General features: G+C 37.4%; 1 protein-coding gene across 4 annotated transcripts in view; it reads left to right on the top strand.

Moving 5' to 3' along the window:
- Positions 1-18,669, top strand: part of LSAMP (limbic system associated membrane protein) — an 820,993-nt gene that overhangs the window by 523,059 nt on the left and 279,265 nt on the right. For all 4 annotated transcript variants that reach the window (XM_036883394.2, XM_036883392.2, XM_036883391.2 and 1 more), the window contains one exon: positions 8,124-8,356. In XM_036883394.2, coding sequence (XP_036739289.2) covers positions 8,124-8,356 — 233 coding nt within the window. The remainder of the gene's footprint in view (positions 1-8,123; positions 8,357-18,669) is intronic.

The raw sequence follows: 18,669 nt of genomic DNA, 5'->3' as shown, positions 1-18,669 counted from the left end.
ATGACTTTGGAAGTATTCCCTCCTCCTCTACTTTTTGGAAAACTTTAAGGAGAATGGGTATTAGGTCTTGTTTGATAAAATTCAGTGGTGAAACCATCTGGTCAAGGGAGTTTGTTCTTAGGTAGTTTTTTAATTGCCAGTTCAATTTTGTTGCTAGTGATTGGTATGTTCAGATTTTCTGTTTCTTTCTGGGTCAGCCTTGGAAAGTTTTATTTTTCTAGAAAGTTGTGTATTTCTTCTAGGTTATCCAATTTGTTAGCATATAATTTTCATAGTATTCTCTAATAATTCTTTGTATTTCTGTGGTGTCCGTAGTGATTTTTCCTTTCTCACTTTTGATTATGTTTATGTATTTAGACTTTTTTTTCTTGATAAGTCAGGCTATGGGTTTATCTATTTTGTTTATTTTCTCGAAGAACCAGCTCCTGCTTTCATTGATTCTTTCTATTGTTTTGCTCTTCTTGATTTTGTTTATTTATGCTCTAATCTTTATTACGTCCCTCCTTCTACTGACTTTCGGCCTCATTTGTTCTTCTTTTTCTATTTTTGTTAATTGTGAGTTTAGACTGTTCATATGGGGTTGTTCTTCTTTCCTGAGGTAGGTTTGTATTCCAATATGCCTCCCTCTTAGCATGGCCTTCACTGTGTCCCACAGATTGTGTGGTGTTGAATTACTGTTCTCTTTTCTCTCTATGTATTGCTTGATCTCTGGTTTTATTTGGTCATTGATCTATTGGTTATTGAGGAGAATGTTGTGAAGCCTACATGTGTTTGTGGACTTCTTGTTTTCTTTACATACTTTATTTCTAGTTTCATACCTTTGTTGTCTGAGAAGCTGGTTGGTACAATTTCAATCTTTTTAATTTACCAAGGCTCTTTTTGTGGCTTAGTATATGATCTATTCTTGAAACTGTTCCATGTGCATTTGACAAGAATGTGTATCCTGCTGCTTTTAGGTGTAAAGTTCTGTAGATTTCCATTAGGTCCATCTGTTCTAATGTGTTATTCAGTGCCTCTGTCTCTTTACTTATTTTCTGTCTGGTTGATCTGTCCTTTGGAGTGAGTGGAGTGTTGAAGTCTTCTAGAATGAATGCATTGCGTTCTATTTCCCCTTTTAATCCTGTTAGTATTTGTTTCACATATGTAGGTGCTCCTGTGTTGTGTGCATAGATATTTATAATGATTATATCCTCTTGTTGGATTGACCCCTTTATCATTATGTAATGTCCTTCTTTGTCTCTTGTGACTTTCTGTGTTTTGAAGTCTATTTTGTCTGATACAAGTACTGCAACTCCTGCTTTTTCTCTGTATTAGTTGCATGAAATATTTTTTTCCATCCCTTCACTTTTAGTCTGTGTTATGTCTTTGTGTTTTAAGTGAGTCTCTTGTAGACAGCATACAGTTGGATCTTCTTTTTTAATCCATTCAGTGACTTTATGTCTTTTGATTGTTGCATTCAGACCATTTACATTTAGGGTGTTATCAATAGGTATGTACTTATTGCCATTGCAGACTTTAAATTCATGGTTACCAAAGGTTCAAGGTTAACTTCCTTACTATCTAAGACTGTAACTTAACTCACTTAGTATGCAATTACAAGCGCAATCTAAAGGTTCTTTTTTTTTTCTTCACCTTTTTCTTCCTCCTTCATTCTTTATATATTAAGTATCATATTCAGTATTTATTGTCTATCCCTTCACTGACTTTGGGGGTACTTGATTTAATTTTGCATTTGCTTAGTAATTAATTGTTCTACTTTCTTTATTGTGGTTTTATTACCTATGGTGACAGCCTTAGGAAAATTTCCATCTATAAAAGTCCCTCCAAAATACACTGTAGAGATAGTTTGTCAGAGGTAAAATCTCTCAGCTTTTGCTTATCTGGGAAATGTTTAATCCCTCCTTCAAATTAAAATGATAATCTTGCCAGATAAAGTATTCTTGGTTCAAGGCCCTTCTGCTTCATTGCATTAAATACATCATGCCACTCCCTTCTGGCCTGTAAGGTTTCTGCTAAGAAGTCTGATGATAGCCTGATGGGTGTGCCTTTGTATATGATCTTTTCTTTCTCTCTGACTTTTTAAAATAACCCGTTCTTATCCTTTATCTTTTCCATTTTAATTATTAGAAATCTTTGTTTTGTCTTCCTTGGTTCCCATGTGTTGGGAGATATGTGCACCTCTATGGCCTGAGAGACTATCTCCTTCCCCAGATTGGAGAAGTGTTCAGCAATTACTTCCTCAAAGACACCTTCTATCTCTTTCTTCTCTCTCTTCTTATTTTGGTACCCCTGTTATACGAATCTTGTTCCTTTTGAATTGTTCATGCAGTTCTCTCAATATTGTTTCATTCTTAGAGATCCTTTTTTCTCTCTGTGCCTCAGCTTCTTTGTATTCTTATTCTCTAATTTCTATTTCATTTGTCTTCTCCTCCACCATATCTAACCTGCTTTTAAACCCCCCCATTGGGTTCCTTTATGATTGGTTCTCCGCCCTAAGTTCATTCCTGAGTTCTTGAATATTTTTCTGTACCTCCATGAGCATGTTTATGATTTTTATTTTGAAATGTCTTTCAGGAAGTTTGATGAAATCAGTTTCATTTGACTCTTTTACTGGTGTTTGTGGTAGTTTTGTTTGAACCAGGTCCTTTAACATTTCATATTTGAATATGGTGCCCTCTAGTGCCCAAAAGCTCTACTCTCTGGAGTTGCTCAGCCCCTGGAGTAATGTCGGGGGTCACAGGGGAGCGGTGCTGGTGCCTGGGGGAAGGAAAGAGCTGTTTCCTGCTTCCCAGCTCCTATGCCTGTCTCCACTGCCAGACCAGTGGGCAGAACAGACAGGTATAAGTCTCTATGCTTTGCGTTTGTAGGTGCTGTAGGCAGGGCTTCCCTCTGGCTAGCCTAATGCCAGGGCAGGGTTGCTGATTTGTGAGTCAGGTATAGGCTGACCGGGAGGAAGTAACAACAGGCTGCGTATCACGATGGGGAGCATTGTAGCTGTGTAGCCAGCCAGGGGCATGGAGTGCCTGAAGATCCTCAAAGTACCCAACCTGCTGGGCAGAGTGCACCCAGACAATTTTGTCTACCTGTCCTTTCTCCTGAGCAGTAAGCTCTGTGCAATCCTTGCCCCTTTAGCAGCTCTCTTATTGTTAGGAGGTCTCTCAGACTGCCCACCTGGAGCAGTCAGATATGGATCCCCATTTTCCACAAGCAGCTGGAATCTCAGTCTTTCCAGGTATTCTGCCTGTCTCAGCTTTCCAATCCCACTAATCACCAGAACACCATGCAATGTAGGTTCGTGCTCACAGAGCAGATCTCCAGGGTTAGGTGTTCAGCAGTCCCAGGCCTCCACTCCCTCCCTGCTCCATTTCTCTTCCTCCCACCTAGGAGCTAGTGTGGACTAAAGGCTTGGGTCCCACCAGGTAACAGCTTTGGTACATCATCCTTTTCCATGAGGTCTGTTCTTTTCTCCAGGTGTATGCTGTCCAGCACAGCCTTCTTTCCTGTTGCTCTTGCAGGATTAGTTGTATTAATTAAATTTAATATAATATTTGGTTTTAGGAGGAATTATCTGTTTTACCTCTTATGCTGCCTTCTTTAATCTCATCCAAGTAATAAGATTCTTTCTTAATTTTAGAAACAAATTTCTCTTACCCAATCAGATCTACTGCCCCCAATTCTCATAATTAAAAAGTATGAGGATAGATAACTGGTGAGAAATTAAGTAAAATATTCTTATTTGTTACCCATGAGTATAGTCTTGAGATGTAGATGAAAGTTTGGATAAATTCTAATGATAAGTTTGTACATTTTTTACCAACCAATAATGCTTGTTAAATATGAAGAGACATGTCTAGTAGCAATTGAACAGGCTTAATATCTGTTAGATATGTATCACTTATAGTGATATAAATGATGTAAATATGCTAGTAAGCTATTGGTACAAACCAAATTTAGCATCTCCTTTTTGCTTCAGTTATACTCATTGTTTTAGAGGCACACTCCCCAGACTTATGCAGTATAAGTGGAATTGTCAATGTACCTGTTTGTATAAATGTGCATAATACACTTGGTGTAAAGTGTTTGCAGAGGCCCAGTGCTTGAAATCTTTATGGGTGTGCTGGCATTTTGGGGAGTTTTATGGATTTAGATATACTGAAGAGGGAAAATAAAATTTTGTTTGCTTTCCTTCCCTATAATCTTTTAAAAGCTGATTTTTTAAAATCATAGGTTCCAAGTTAAGGTAAGTAGCCCATCTGATATTTGTAGGTTCATAGTTAAAGTGGGCAAGCCACTTAATGTTTATTTAAGGTTTTCTAGTTTTCTTTTTTGGTGTTTTTTCACATATAGTAGAGATTATTTACTTCCCAGGGGTGATCTTTCTAATAGTAGAAGCATTGAGCACATTTTTTTCTCTCCTTCTTTTCATGTTAATACCATACTCAGTAATTCTCTTTAAATTGTCCCTTGGTATGTGATACTTTTAATTATTTATTAAGAAATGTTAAAATAATTATCCACCTATTCTGTACTTTAGATGAGTAACAAATATTTGATAATCGACCTAAAAGCAATTTGTTAAAATAAAAATTTACTCTGCATTTCAGTGACTGTATGGTGTATACAAGGTGCATTTATGCTGCTAGACACTATGAAGCCTCCAAAGGTGAATTCCAGGAGGGTAACTGTCATTAATAGCCTTATGAGTAAAGATGAGTACATGTAATGCCAATGCAATGTGAAGTATGATGAGGTCATAAAAAGGAGCCAGGTAAAATGATGGATCATTAAGTAATAAAATTTTCTGGAGAGGTGGAAGTCCATTTTATTTTTATATCCTCAGCTGCCTGCCACAAATCCCACCCAAAGTAGAGGAACATTCTCTGCCCCTCTCCTCTTGGTACCAACACCTGCACTCTTAAGGGTGGAGGCCTTTTAAATCCTGGAATTATTTGCAACATTATGAGCTCTTGGAGGAAACATTTTTAAATCCAAACAACATATAATGCTTACATATTTTTATAATATATCTCTTTATACTTTTCCTGTCTTAACCAAGCCTAGTTTTGAAGATAAAGTCATTAGGTATCCAGTTTTGAACTATATTGTCTGATATTGAAGAAGCATTCTGGTTGTGGAATGTTTCATTATTGTATTATTGATGCTGTGTCATGAGAATCTTAATTTATTCTACAGGTGTACCTAATACACCATTAAGCCAACTTCCCACTAGATGCAAGCTCCAGATGCTTGCTCGCCAATCAGTGCATGCTGGGAAACTGGGTCTGTATTTGATCAACATTTCCTCATTTCCAAATAGCTAGGCATTCTATGAGTACTCTGTGTGACTGGTTATAGTTATTTAACAAACATAAGTTCTGTAAGCTGTGACTAATTAATTAACTCTTACCATCCTTTTTCTTATGTGCACTTATGATTTGACATGGTTGTCAGCTTAAATCAAGGCATAATTTTTTTTTAGTTTAAGTAGTACTGAAATTGTGCTATTCTTCTGTTCATTTTTCATCATGAAAGTTTTTGTCATGCTGTAGAAAGATTATTTCTAATTTATGGAGTCAATACATTCATTTTGGATCTACTGACTCTGTAAGAAAGAATCCTTCAATAACTGGAGAAGTGCTTTCCCTTTTGAAAATACTATGTTGTTCTCTGGTGTTGGAGTTGACTAACCATACTGAGTTAGTAAAAAGTGAGACTGTATGTGTATGTGTGTATCCCTCATATACCTTTTATATTTTTGAAATAAAAGATAAGTTTAAAAATAAATGTGTATGAAATACAATGTAAAAATGTTACATAGATTGTCATAGCAAAATTTCTACGTAATGCATTCTTTTGTAGATGTATTTTTATGGGTCTGGCTATTTTGCTAAAACAGCCAATTACTTCCTAAGATAGATCTAAACACTCTCAGAGAATAATTTGGAATAATGATCTATGTGTTAATTTTAACTTTTTCATGAACAAAAATTTCTAAAATGTCCAAAGGACCCTAAAGAACTAACTTAGAAACTCTTATCTTGTTCTGACAAGTAAATTTGCCCAATTCATTTGTGGACTGGGAAAAGGGGTGTGGAATATAGGTAACCACATCTCCTCTGTTTGCATGTGTGACACTGTTCATTCACATGACAAGCATTTACCAGATGTCTCTTTTATACCAAACTTATTTTGGGAGATGCTTTAATGAATAAGGCAAAAATATCGGTCTTTATTTGATCTTTGGCCATATTTATGTAAAACTATATCAGTATGTTTTCCAAAATGAATATATTAGGGTCATATTCTGGGGTAAAAAACATTCAGAGTACCACTCATGTAGGTACAGAGATAAATTTCTATTCTAAGTAGAAAAGTAGAGTCCATATCAGCAATTTTATTCCTAATCTAGAAGGCAACAAACAGCTTATAAACAGCTTATTAAATAATTTGTAAATGACTCTAAGTTGAGAAATGCCACAAGCACCACCACAGATAGAGAAACAATGCCACAAAAAAATAGAATGAGAAACATAAAAGTCAAAAAAAAAATCAAGCTGGAACAAAGCAACAACCATCCATGAAGGTAGCTTTGCACATCCTCATGGAGAAGTTCTAAAGTATTGAACACATATAGTTAATCTGAGCAGTATCTCCATGGCAGAGAGACACACATGGGTAATGAAGGTTCTAAATGATACATTCATCTACTTATGTCAATGAAAATGAATAGGTGAAAAAGAAAAAAAAATCTGCAAATCATGGCACCCAAGTAATAAAATTCTCATGTTAAATAAAATATACAATTCACCTGAATATAATGGGATAAGGAGATCCTTTGCACTATGGGTAAGGTATTTTTTAAAGATTCAACTTTTCTTCTTTTCAGAGAGTTGAGTTGTTCTCTGTAAACCTACATGGACAGCCTTTGGGTAATGCATCAATCTGTCAATGCATGGTCGTGGAATCCCTATGACTGTCTGTTTTGACCTGAGAGAAAACCTGGATTTGACTCAGTTTGGAAAATACAGGGAAACAGCATGTTTTAATTGTTCTGCTGTCATGCTCTTGGCTCCTCCTGTCCATCCCTCCTGCCTCAGAGTGCTGAGCAGCTGGCTCTGCAGCTGTGAGCAGGGTCTGGGACAATCTCCCTGTAAGGCAGACATCAATCTTGTCATAGGGATACAGAGAGAAGGTCTCTGTTTGCCTGATTTTTCCATTTCTAGATTCTTGCTGAAACTGAAGGAGAAAACTGTGTTCACAGCAAAGTATTTATCTTTTCTCCAATAGTCTGCATTCTTTCCCTTTTCCTTTCAAGTTTCAGAAAGAGAGCCTTCTAGGTTTCTAATTGTTCAAATAAGCATTTTCTTCTTTCACTTTCCTTGAAATAGGAGCTACAAATTGGTTTCTTCTTCTCCTGTAAAAGATTGAATTCATTCCAATAGCCAATAATGCTGGGAGGAAGCTGTCTTGCAGGCAAATAACCTTCTGCCCTCAGTAGCTGGAACCAGACTTAGGCAAGATGATGCTAGCTTTGATCTCCTTGACACAACACCTATCCACTCACCCTTTAACTCTCTCTTATCATACATTTCTCACTTCAGGGTGTGGGTATTACAAATTCATAAGGATCGGAAGTGAATTCTGAAATCTAGTCAAACTGTTATGGCTGTGGGGCATAACTTGAATCTACCATCACACAACTTTAGGAAATACTATAAAATATTAAATACAGTTAAACTGAGTAAATGTGCTACACTATCAATCAACGAATTCTCCAAGTTGCTTAAACAGATGGAGTTCTGTGCGCATAACCTTTTCCTAGACAAGAAGAAGATTTCCAGTGGAAAATCAATACCTATTTAACTTTATTAGCCTGCATTTTTCATGCTGATTGTTTATTGCCAAGTTGAGTCTAATATAATGATGTCCATCCATTGGACGATAATTAGATATTAAAGGAGAAATAGTGACAATACTTCAGTCTCTATGAAATGGTACAACAATGGTTCATCCTGCATGTAATTATTTTTCTTGGCTAGTCTTGTTGAGTGGAGAATCAGGTAAAGAATGAATGCCCGTGCAGGTATGGCTCAGGCTCTAATGTTACTTTTCTGTTCTGTCAGGTGCATCGTAGAAGACAAGAACTCAAAGGTGGCCTGGTTGAACCGTTCTGGCATCATTTTTGCTGGGCATGACAAGTGGTCTCTGGACCCCCGGGTTGAGCTGGAGAAACGCCATTCTCTGGAATACAGCCTCCGAATCCAGAAGGTGGATGTCTATGATGAAGGTTCCTACACTTGCTCGGTTCAGACACAGCATGAACCCAAGACCTCTCAAGTTTACTTGATTGTGCAAGGTAAGAAATGGGTGACATAGATGGGTGGTAAGGGAGAGGAGAAAGACACAGAGTCATCATGATATTCAAACTATTTTCAAAATCCTTTCTGGAAAAAAAATAACCCTTGCAAATACTGTATTGCATTTAAGTATTTATTTTTTCTCTTTAAGGGTAGACTTATAATAGAAGGACTAAGGAGAATATATAAATAGGAGTCTTGTATTGTGAGCCACTTCTCTTGGTGAGAATATATTCTCCTAGCCCTGAGTAAAAAATCACACAGCAAGGCCTACAGCTTTTGGAATAAGTTCAAACTGGGACATAAGAACACACAGAATGCTTAGAACCATGTGAAGTCCACTTTATCACACTGTTAGATATTAGATGCTTTACTGAAGGTTTGATTTTATCTATTTGCAGCCTAAAACCTGTTGCTAATTATCTGTTTTTATGATAGTAAATGTTGTTTGGAAAAAAAAAAGCTGCCAGAGGCGTGACATCCTCTCAGTTGGCCAGCTTTCATTGTAGTCTATATCTCCACTTAATGCCATGGCGCATATGTGAGCAAACCCAGTGACAAGGATCTGCAAAGTCCCTGGGGACAATCTGCTTCCAGAATGAGGTTGCCAAGGTTACATCTGAGTCATGGTTTTCCAGAATGAAAACCCTAAATGGCATACACACACCCCAAACTATGGCTCCCTTGGGCCCCTTTCCTATAATTGCAGAATGAGGACAAAGCTGATCAGCTGCACAATTTTATTGCAAATGAAGTCAAACCACCAGCAATTTCAATCCATCTATCAGGAATGATCTAAGCACTAACAAATATTAGGGCTGTGTTCATGTACTCTTGATTTACAATTTTATGTAAATTTAATGCAAATGAGGCATGGCCCTAGGGCTCCTGTCAAGATTCCAATGCAGTCAGTGGTTTGGGAAAGTTTGACTGTAGCTTCTATTAATGTGTTATGGAATTGATTATTGCGGTGTTTGAATTATTGCTCTCTCAACTCGTCTGATTAATAGATCGAAACTGGAGTGAAATATATCAGAGACTGCCTGCTGCAAGGGTGGTTTAGTCATGTAACCTCTATCTTGGTCCATGTGCAATGGCTGACAGCTTCATTTTATTGCTTGTAAAAGTCATGTCTACTAACTTGCAAAGTTTCTATCAGTCAGAGCACAGGATGCTTTCCTTGTAGTTTAGTAGAGAATACTTGAGCTCCCTTACAAGAGACACCAGAGATGGGATTTCAGGCAGCCCATTTAAATGTGTAAACCTAATTAGAGATGTGTAAATACGTAAGTGGTTAATTTACCAGCTCCCTTAAATCACAAGTTTACACATATACACACACACCTCAAAGCAAAAAGAGAAGTTCTACCTCATTCAAATGACAAAAGGAGAAGATATAACTAGTTGCTGAAGGCCCTGTAGAACAGATTATATTATGAAATTCCTAAACAGTTTTAATGCCCTTCAGCCTTTAATGTCATTGGAAAGCCACTAGAGACTACAACTACAAAATGTGTATCATCCTATACTGAATAAAATTGGGCAATATTAATATCATATTCCTTGGTTTCCAGATGAGGAAACAGTTCATTAAATTTGGGTTACTTGCTCACAGTCACACAGAGAATTCGTGGACTAGTTTGGAGCCAATCAGACTAGGAATCAAATCTGAAACACTTTCTACTGTAATGGAATGTTTTTGTTATGAACTACTGAATTTATATTAAAGTCTGAACTCTGAGCAACAGATGTCTAAAGCCCTTCCCCTTTTTTCTTATTCATCTATGTACATTTTAGCTATAAACATGACCATCCTGAGAGGGATAGCACTAGAACTATTAGGTCATATTGTGTACAACTCCATACAATGTCACCAAAAGTAAAATTAAATTAAATTTAACTTAATATTAAAGAATGGAGAAGAACCAACCAAGCACCCAGTATTGTTTGTTCATTGTCTTGTTTATTCCAATAATACTAGCTGTTAATAACTTTATCATAAAAATGCAAAGCTTAAAATTCATAGATAATAAGGAGCCTGCCCAAAGCTCTCTCTTAGTTACAATAGAGTTTCAAACCTCTGTCTGTCTGATTCAACGTATTATGGTATTTTATTTTTAACCATATTGCTCTGAAAGAGAAAATGAGCCCAAAGTCTATGCTGGTAAGGGAGATGAAGAAAGGGTCATCTCCTCATTGAGCCTGAGTTACGCAGGGGGATTTTTTTGGACAATTAAATGGATATTTACATTTGATATTTGGCACCAGATGGCTGATCAACGTCCCTTAGGACATTCAACTTTGTGACTATGGTACTGGTTCCAACCATTCTCTCTCTTTGTCCACACTGCTTCCTCCTCCATGCCTCAACTCTATGTTTTTACCACATCAGAGATTTGGCTTTTAGGCATGGCTGGCATCCTTCTTTCCTCCAGCCCCAAAGCACTTTCCTTCCAAATATAAGGGTCTTTTGAATTTTTCAAGTTCTGACTTGCTCACCATCCATGGTTTCTACAAATACAACTTATCTAGTCATTAAGTAAATAGTTTTTTCCTTGCCATGTTTAGCTCAAAGATGCTATGAGATAATGACTAAAGAATAGCAGTTAGGAAGACGGGCTTTGCAGTTACACTGCCTGCTACAAATCAGTTTTCCTTCTTGATACTTAAATAAATTTGAAAGTAAACCACTTAATTTCTTGAAGGCTCAGTTTTGTCATATGTGAAACAGAGATAAAATTAAATTTTTAAATCCTCCTAATTTATTGTAAGGACAGAATTTTGTCATCTATGTAAGCCCCTGGCCTGGTGTTTAAAGACCACATGTTCTTCCCCAATAAGGTGATGATGGTGGTGATTATAGTGATGGTGGTGATGGTGATGATGGTGGTGATGGTGATGATGGTGATGATGGTGGTGATGGTGGTGATGGCGATGGCTATGGTGATGGTGGCAGTGATGATGGTGATGGTGGTGATGGCTGTGATGGTGATGATGGTGATGATGACAGTGAGGCTACCAAGATGATGATGAGGACAAGAGTCACAGTGTTGCCACTGCTCTAGCAGGCTCACTTTTGTCCTGGGTGCTGTTCAGAGTCTGACATCTCCATCCACTCCTTGCCTGTTTGTTACCTTTGCTGTAGCTTTTATTTTCGGTCCCTCCAGGCCATTTTCTTCAGCTGTCCTTTTCCTTAGCATTTAGTCTTCTTCAGTATCTCCAGGGCTTCTCAGACCAGTATCACTTTGATGTTCTTAGCTACATGTGTTAAGAACGTTGGAGGAGAAAAGGCAGCATATATCACAAGACATAGAAGATTTGTTCAGTTCTAGATTTGGTGGGACCTCCCCAGGCTTTCTGATTAAGTAGTTCTCGGGGTAAGGCCTGAGAATTTGCATTTGCAACAGATTGCCAGCAGACACTGATGTTACCACTGCAGGGACCACACTTGGAGAACTACTGCTTTAATAGAAGTGTGGACCTTAAGGAAATCTGGGGAAATGATCCTGCATAATTTCATTTAGTTTCAGATAGTGTTACACCCCCACATACTCCTAAAACTAATCTTGTTGGGCATGAGACAGAGAACAGGTAGATTGACAGATATTATAACTTTTGTTGTAACATCAAGGATGTTTACCTAGCCTAGTTCTATGCAAGGAAAATCTTCTATATTCCTAAACTGTTCATTTTCAGGTATCAAAGCTGAAAAAAAAAATGGTGAGACATAAAAACTGCTCTTGATTTCAAAAATCTAAACTTCATAAAATTTTAAATGTCTGTACTCCCTCACATTTTTCTTGCCTCCCATTTTCTCTGGAAACCCTTTTTCCTTTCATATATATTCCCACCATATTAGTGACTATTCAATATCTCTGATATTTTCCTTATTATTTTGGTCATTATCTTTCACAAAGTAAGAAGTTTTTATCAGTTCATGAGGGTCATTACACACAAAATATCCTGTGTTGAAATAAATATGCTGCATGGTTCGCTAAAATTAATCTTTAAGTAAATGATACCTCTATACACCTTCCTCAGGAAGTACATAGGCAAAAGTTTTGCATCAGCAGTTTTACAAATTAATGATGACCTTTGGGATCACTTGTGATTAGTGGTATTAAGTGTCCCATCAATGGAAGTCAAGGCTATCCAAATATAAACATGCATTTGAGATACTTAATAAATGGTGGGGCCCATATCTAAAGCCAGATATTTTGGTTTTCATACCATCCATCACCTTCTAAGATCAAAGATTAAGAAAACATCTCCCTTAACCTCAATAAAATGAACAGACTACTCTGGCATCCTTCCATTAATAATATCCATTTCTTCTCCAAAGATTATTCTCCTTTGATTTCATGGTTTTCCTGATCATGCTACAGATGGAGGCACTTGTGTTAAGTCAGTGCGTATGTTTATGTGATTCTTGCATAACCTACAATAAAGTTAACATTTTGGTTTATTATACTTGTCAAAATGCAGATTCCTGAGAACCACTCCCTGAACAATTAAATCAGAATCCCTGGAAATATAGCCAAAATTTGAAAATACATTATGCTTTGTTGACGATTCTGATATATGTGGAAAACCAAGAACTACTGCCCCAGGGTCTAAGCAATCAGTCAGTGGTGTTTGCCACTGCCTTCCTGATCATTTTCCTGTATGATACAGCACCAAATTGGGTCTAAAAGTCCACAGAACAGGTACTGGATCCTTGTAATAAAAAAATTAAAAATAAAAATAAATCTGTGAACTCATCAGAAACAGATTAATCTCATGTTCTTGAGCCTTGGGAATAGGGGCTCCAAAAATGAGGTGTTCTTTTTAACTGTAATGTTGAGAGTCTTTATGTGTATGTAAAATACAAAAGACATCCTGACATAATATTTTTAATGTAAATCTTATTTTTAAATATCTCGTTTACCATACTGTACAACATTTATGATATTTTCAATTTATTTTACATTATTCTTGAGTCCAGTACCCATACAAGAGTGGTCATTTCCATGTTGAGACTACTGCTATCTTTTTAATTTCCATGTTGAGACTACCGGTATTCTAATTTAGTTAACATGGAAATGACCTAATCTGCATACATTAAAATTAGAAATAATTTTTTAAATATTTTAGAGTTTTTGAATTGTGTTTCTAAGTTAATATTCAAATTTCACTCTAATATTAAATAGAGAAATCAAGGATTAAAGATGGCGGCATGTGAGGTGAGACAGAGGCTTCCTCCTAAAACCACATATAATAGAAAAATATAATTAATACAACTAATCCTGAAAGAGCAACAGGAAAGAGGACTTCGCCAGATTGCGCACACCTAGAGAAAAGAACAGACCTCACAGAACAGGGTAACGTACCAAAGCTGTGGCCTGGAGGGACCCAAGCCTTTCCCCCACGCCAGCTCACCAGTGCGAGGAAGAGAAACAGAGAAGGGAGGGAGTGGAGGACTGGGACTGTTGAATACTTGACTCTGGAGATCTGCTCTGGGAGCACAAACCTACATTTCTTGGTGCTTTCATAATACTCTTGTGACTAGGGGATTGGAAAGCTAAGACAGGCAGAATTCCTGAAGAGACTGAGATTCCAGCCACTTGTGGAAAGCAGGGATCCATATCTGGCTTCTCTGGGACAAAAGAAAGACGGGCAGTCTGAGAGACTTCCTAACAAGGAAGTCCTTAGCAAGAGGGCTGCTAAAGGGGCAATGATTGCACAGAGCTTACTGCTCAGGAGAAAGGACAGGTAGACAAAATTGTCCAGGTGCACTCTGCCCAACAGGTTGGGAGCTTTCACAATTTTCAGGTGCTCCAGCTCCCTGGCTGGCTGCACAGCTCCAAGGACCCCCATCATGATACACAGCCTACTGTGCCTTTCTCCCAGCCAGCCCCACCTGGCTCACAAATTGGCAAACCCTACCCTGGCCGTTAGGCCAGCCAGAGGGAAGATCTGTCTACAGCAACTGCAAATGCAAAGCATAGAGGCTTACACCTGTGTGCTTGGCCCACTGGTTCTGGCAGTGTGGAGACATGCAGAGCAGCCAGGAAGCAGGAAACAGCTCTTTCCTCCTCCCAGGCACCAATTCCACTCCCCTGAGACCCCAACATTGCTTCAGGGGCTGAGCAACTCCAGAGAGTAGAGCTTCTGGACACTAGAGGGTGCCATATACAAATATTAAATGCCAAAGGAACCTGGTTGAAAGTAAAATTATTAATACAACTCCTGAGAAAGACAACATTGACCTCATGAATCTTCCTGAAAGAGAGTCAAATAAAAATCATGAATATGCTCATGGAGATATGGAAAGATATTCAAGAACTCAGAAATGAATTCTGGTCAGAGATCCAATCATTGAAGAGCACAATGGAGGGTATTAAAAGCAGATTAGATATGGTGGAGGGGACTATAAATGAAATATAGAGAAGAGGAATACAAAGAAGCTGAGGCACAGATCCTTTTAGAAAAAAGGAACTCTAAGAATGAAAGAATATTGAGAGAACTGTGGGACCAATCCAAACGGAACAATATTTGCATTATAGGGGTACCAGAAGAAGAAGAGAGATAAAAAGGGATAGAAAGTGTCTTTCAGGAGGTAATTGCTGCAAACTTCCCTAATCTGGGGAAGGAGATTAGTCTCTCAGGCCATGGAGGTGCACAGATCTCCCAACACAGGGACCAAAGGAAGACAATACCAAAACATATAGTAATTAAAATGGCAAAGATCAAGGATAACGACAGACTACTAAAAGCAGCCAGAGAGAGAAATAAGGTCACATACAAAGGAAAGCCCATCAGGCTATCATCAGACTTCTCAGCTGAAATCTTAGCAGCCAGAAGGGTGTGGCATGATGTATTTAATGCAATGAAGCAGAAGGGCCTCAAACCAAGATTACTTTATCTGGCAAGATTATCACTTAAATTTGGAGGAGAGATTAAACAATTTCAAGATAAGCAAGAGCTGAGAGAATTTAACTCCCACAAACCAACTCTACAGTGAATTTTGGAGGGACTGCTATAGATGGAAGTGTTCCTAAGGTTTAATAGCTGTCACCAGAGGTAATAAAACCACAGTAAAGAAAGTAGGACAGCTAGTCACTAAGCAAATGCAAAATTAAATTAACTATCCCCAAAGCCAATCAAGGGATAGACAAAGAGTACAGAATATGATACTCAATATATAAAGAATGGAGGAGGAAGAAAAAGGAGGAGAAAAAGAAAAGAACCTTTAGACTGTGTTTGTAATAGCATATTAAGTGAGTTAAGTTAGACTCTTAGATAGTAAGGAAGTTAACCATGAACCTTTGGTAACCATGAATCTAAAGTCTGCAATGGCAATAAGTACATACCTATCGATAATCAACGTAAATGTAAATGGACTGAACATACCAATCAAAAGACATAGAGTCACTGAATGCATAAAAAAACAAGACCCATCTATATGCTGCCTACAAGAGACTCACTTTCAACCCCAAAGACATACAGAGACTAAAAGTGAAGGGATGGAAAAATATTTCATGCAACTAATAGGGAGGAAAGAGCAGGAGTTGCAGTACTTGTATTGGACAAACTAGACTTCAAAACACAGAAAGTCACAAGAGACAAAGAAGGACATTACATAATGATAAAAGGGTCAATCCACCAAGAAGATATAACCATTATAAATATCTACACACCCAACACAGGAGCACCTACATATGTGAAACAAATACTAACAGAATTAAAGGGGGAAATAGAATGCAATGCATTCATTCTAGGAGACTTCAACCCTTTACTCACTCTGAAGGACACATCAACAAGACAGAAAATAAGTAAGGAGACAGAGGAACTGAACAACACATTAGGATAGATGGACCTAACAAACATCTACAGAAACCTATACCCAAAAACATCAGAATACACATTCTTCTCAAATGCACATGGAACATTTTCAAGAAGAGATCATATACTAGGCCACGAAAAGAGCCTCGGTAAATTCAAAAAGATTGAAATTGTACCAACCAGCTTCTCAGAAAACAAAGGTATGAAACTAGAACAAATTATGAAAAGAAAATGAAAATCCCACAAACACATGGAGGCTTCACAACATACACCTAAATGACCAAATAAAAACAGAGATCAAGCAATATGTGGAGACAAGAGACACCAATAATTCAACACCATGAAATCTGTGGGACGAGCAAAGGCTGTGCTGAGAGGAAAGTATATAGCAATACAGGCCTACCTCAGGAAAGAAGAACAATCCCATATAAGCAGTCTACATTCAAAATCAATGAAACTAGAAGAAAAAGAACAAATGAGGTCCAAAGTCAGCAGAAGGAGGGACATAATAAAAATCAGAGTAGAAATAAATAAAATCAAGAAGAATAAAACAATAGAATCAATTAAAGCAGTACCTGGTTCTTCAAGAAAATTAACAAAATAGATACACCCTTAGCCAGACTTACGAAGAAAAAAAGAGAGTCTACTCATATAAACAGGATCAGATATGAGAAAGGAAAAATCACTATGGACACCACAGAAATACAAAGAATTGTTAGAGAATACTATGAAAATTTATATGCTAACAAACTAGATAACTTCGAAGAAATGGACAACTTTCTAGAAAAATACAACCTTCCAAGGCTGACCCAGAAAGAAACAGAAAATCTGAACAGACCAATTACCAGCAACAAAATTGAATTGGTAAAAAAAAAAATGTACCAAAGAACAAAATCCCTGGACCATATGGTTTCACCACTGAATTTTATCAAACATTTAGTGAAGAGCTAATAACCATCCTCCTTAAAGTTTTCCAAAGAGTAGAAGAAGAGGGAATACTTGCAAACTCATTGTATGAGGCCAGCATCATGCTAATACCAAAACCAGGCAAAGACGCACAAAAAAAGACAATTACAGACCAATATCCCTGATGAACATAGATGCAAAAATACTCAACAAAATATTAGCAAACTGAATTAAAAAATACATCAAAAAGATCATCCATCATGATAAAGTAGGATTTATTCCAGGGATGCAAGGGCGGTACAATCCATCAACATCATCCAGCACATCAACAAATAGAAGGACAAAAACCACATGATCATCTCCATAGATGCTGAAAGAGCATTCGACAAAATTCAATATCCATTCATGATAAAACCTCTCAACAAAATGGGTATACAGGGCAAGTATCTCAACATAATAAAGGCCATATATGACAAACCCACAGCCGACATCATATTTAACAGCAAGAAGCTGAAAGCTTTTCCTTTAAGATTGGAAACAAAACAAGGATGCCCACTCTTCCCACTTCTATTCAACATAGTACTGGAGGTCCTAGCCATGGCAATCAGACAACACAAAGAAATAAAAGGCATCCAGATTGGCAAGGAAGAAGTTAACTGTCCCTGTTTGCAGATGCCATCATATTGCACATAAAAAACCCTAAAGAATCCACTCCAAAACTACTAGAACTAGTATCTGAATTCAGCAAAGTTGCAGGATACAGAATTAATACGCAGAAATCTGTGGCATTCCTATACACTAACAATGAACTAGCAGAGAGAGAAATCAAGAAAACAATTATATTCACAGTTGCATCAAAAACAATAAAATACCTAGGAATAAACCTAATCAAGGAAGTGAAAGACCTATACCCTGAAAACTATAAGAGACTCATGAGAGAAATTAAAGAAGATACCAATAAATGGAAACCCATCCTGTGCTCATGGATAGGAAGAATTAATATTGTCAAAATGGCCATCCTGCCTAAAGCGATCTACAGATTCAATGCAATCCCTATCAAAATGCCAACAGCATTCTTCATAGAACTAGAGAAAATTGTTCTAAAATTCATATGGAACCACAAAAGACCCTGAATATTCAAAGCTATCCTGAGAAGGAAGACTAAAGCTGGGGGGATTATGCTCCCCAAATTCATACTCTACTACAAAGCCACAGTAATCAACATAATTTGGTACTGGCACAAGAACAGATCCATAGACCAATGGAATAGACTAGAGAGCCCAGATATAAACCCAAGCATATATGGCCAATTAATATATGATAAGGGAGCCATGGATATACAATGGGGAAATGACAGCCTCTTCAACAGCTGGTGTTGGCAAAACTGAACAGCTTCATGCAAGAGAATGAAACTGGATTATAGTTTAACCCCATACACAAAAGTAAATTCAAAATGGATCAAAGACCTGAATCTAAGTCATGAAACCATAAAACTCTTAGATGACAACATAGGCAAAAATCTCCTGAATATAAGCATGAACAACTTATTTCTGAATGCATCTCCTTGAGCAAGGGAAACAAA

The sequence above is a fragment of the Manis pentadactyla genome, chromosome 1 (assembly GCF_030020395.1).
Source record: "Manis pentadactyla isolate mManPen7 chromosome 1, mManPen7.hap1, whole genome shotgun sequence".
NCBI classification, from domain to species: domain Eukaryota; kingdom Metazoa; phylum Chordata; class Mammalia; order Pholidota; family Manidae; genus Manis; species Manis pentadactyla.
This window is presented reverse-complemented; position numbering and strand designations above follow the sequence as displayed.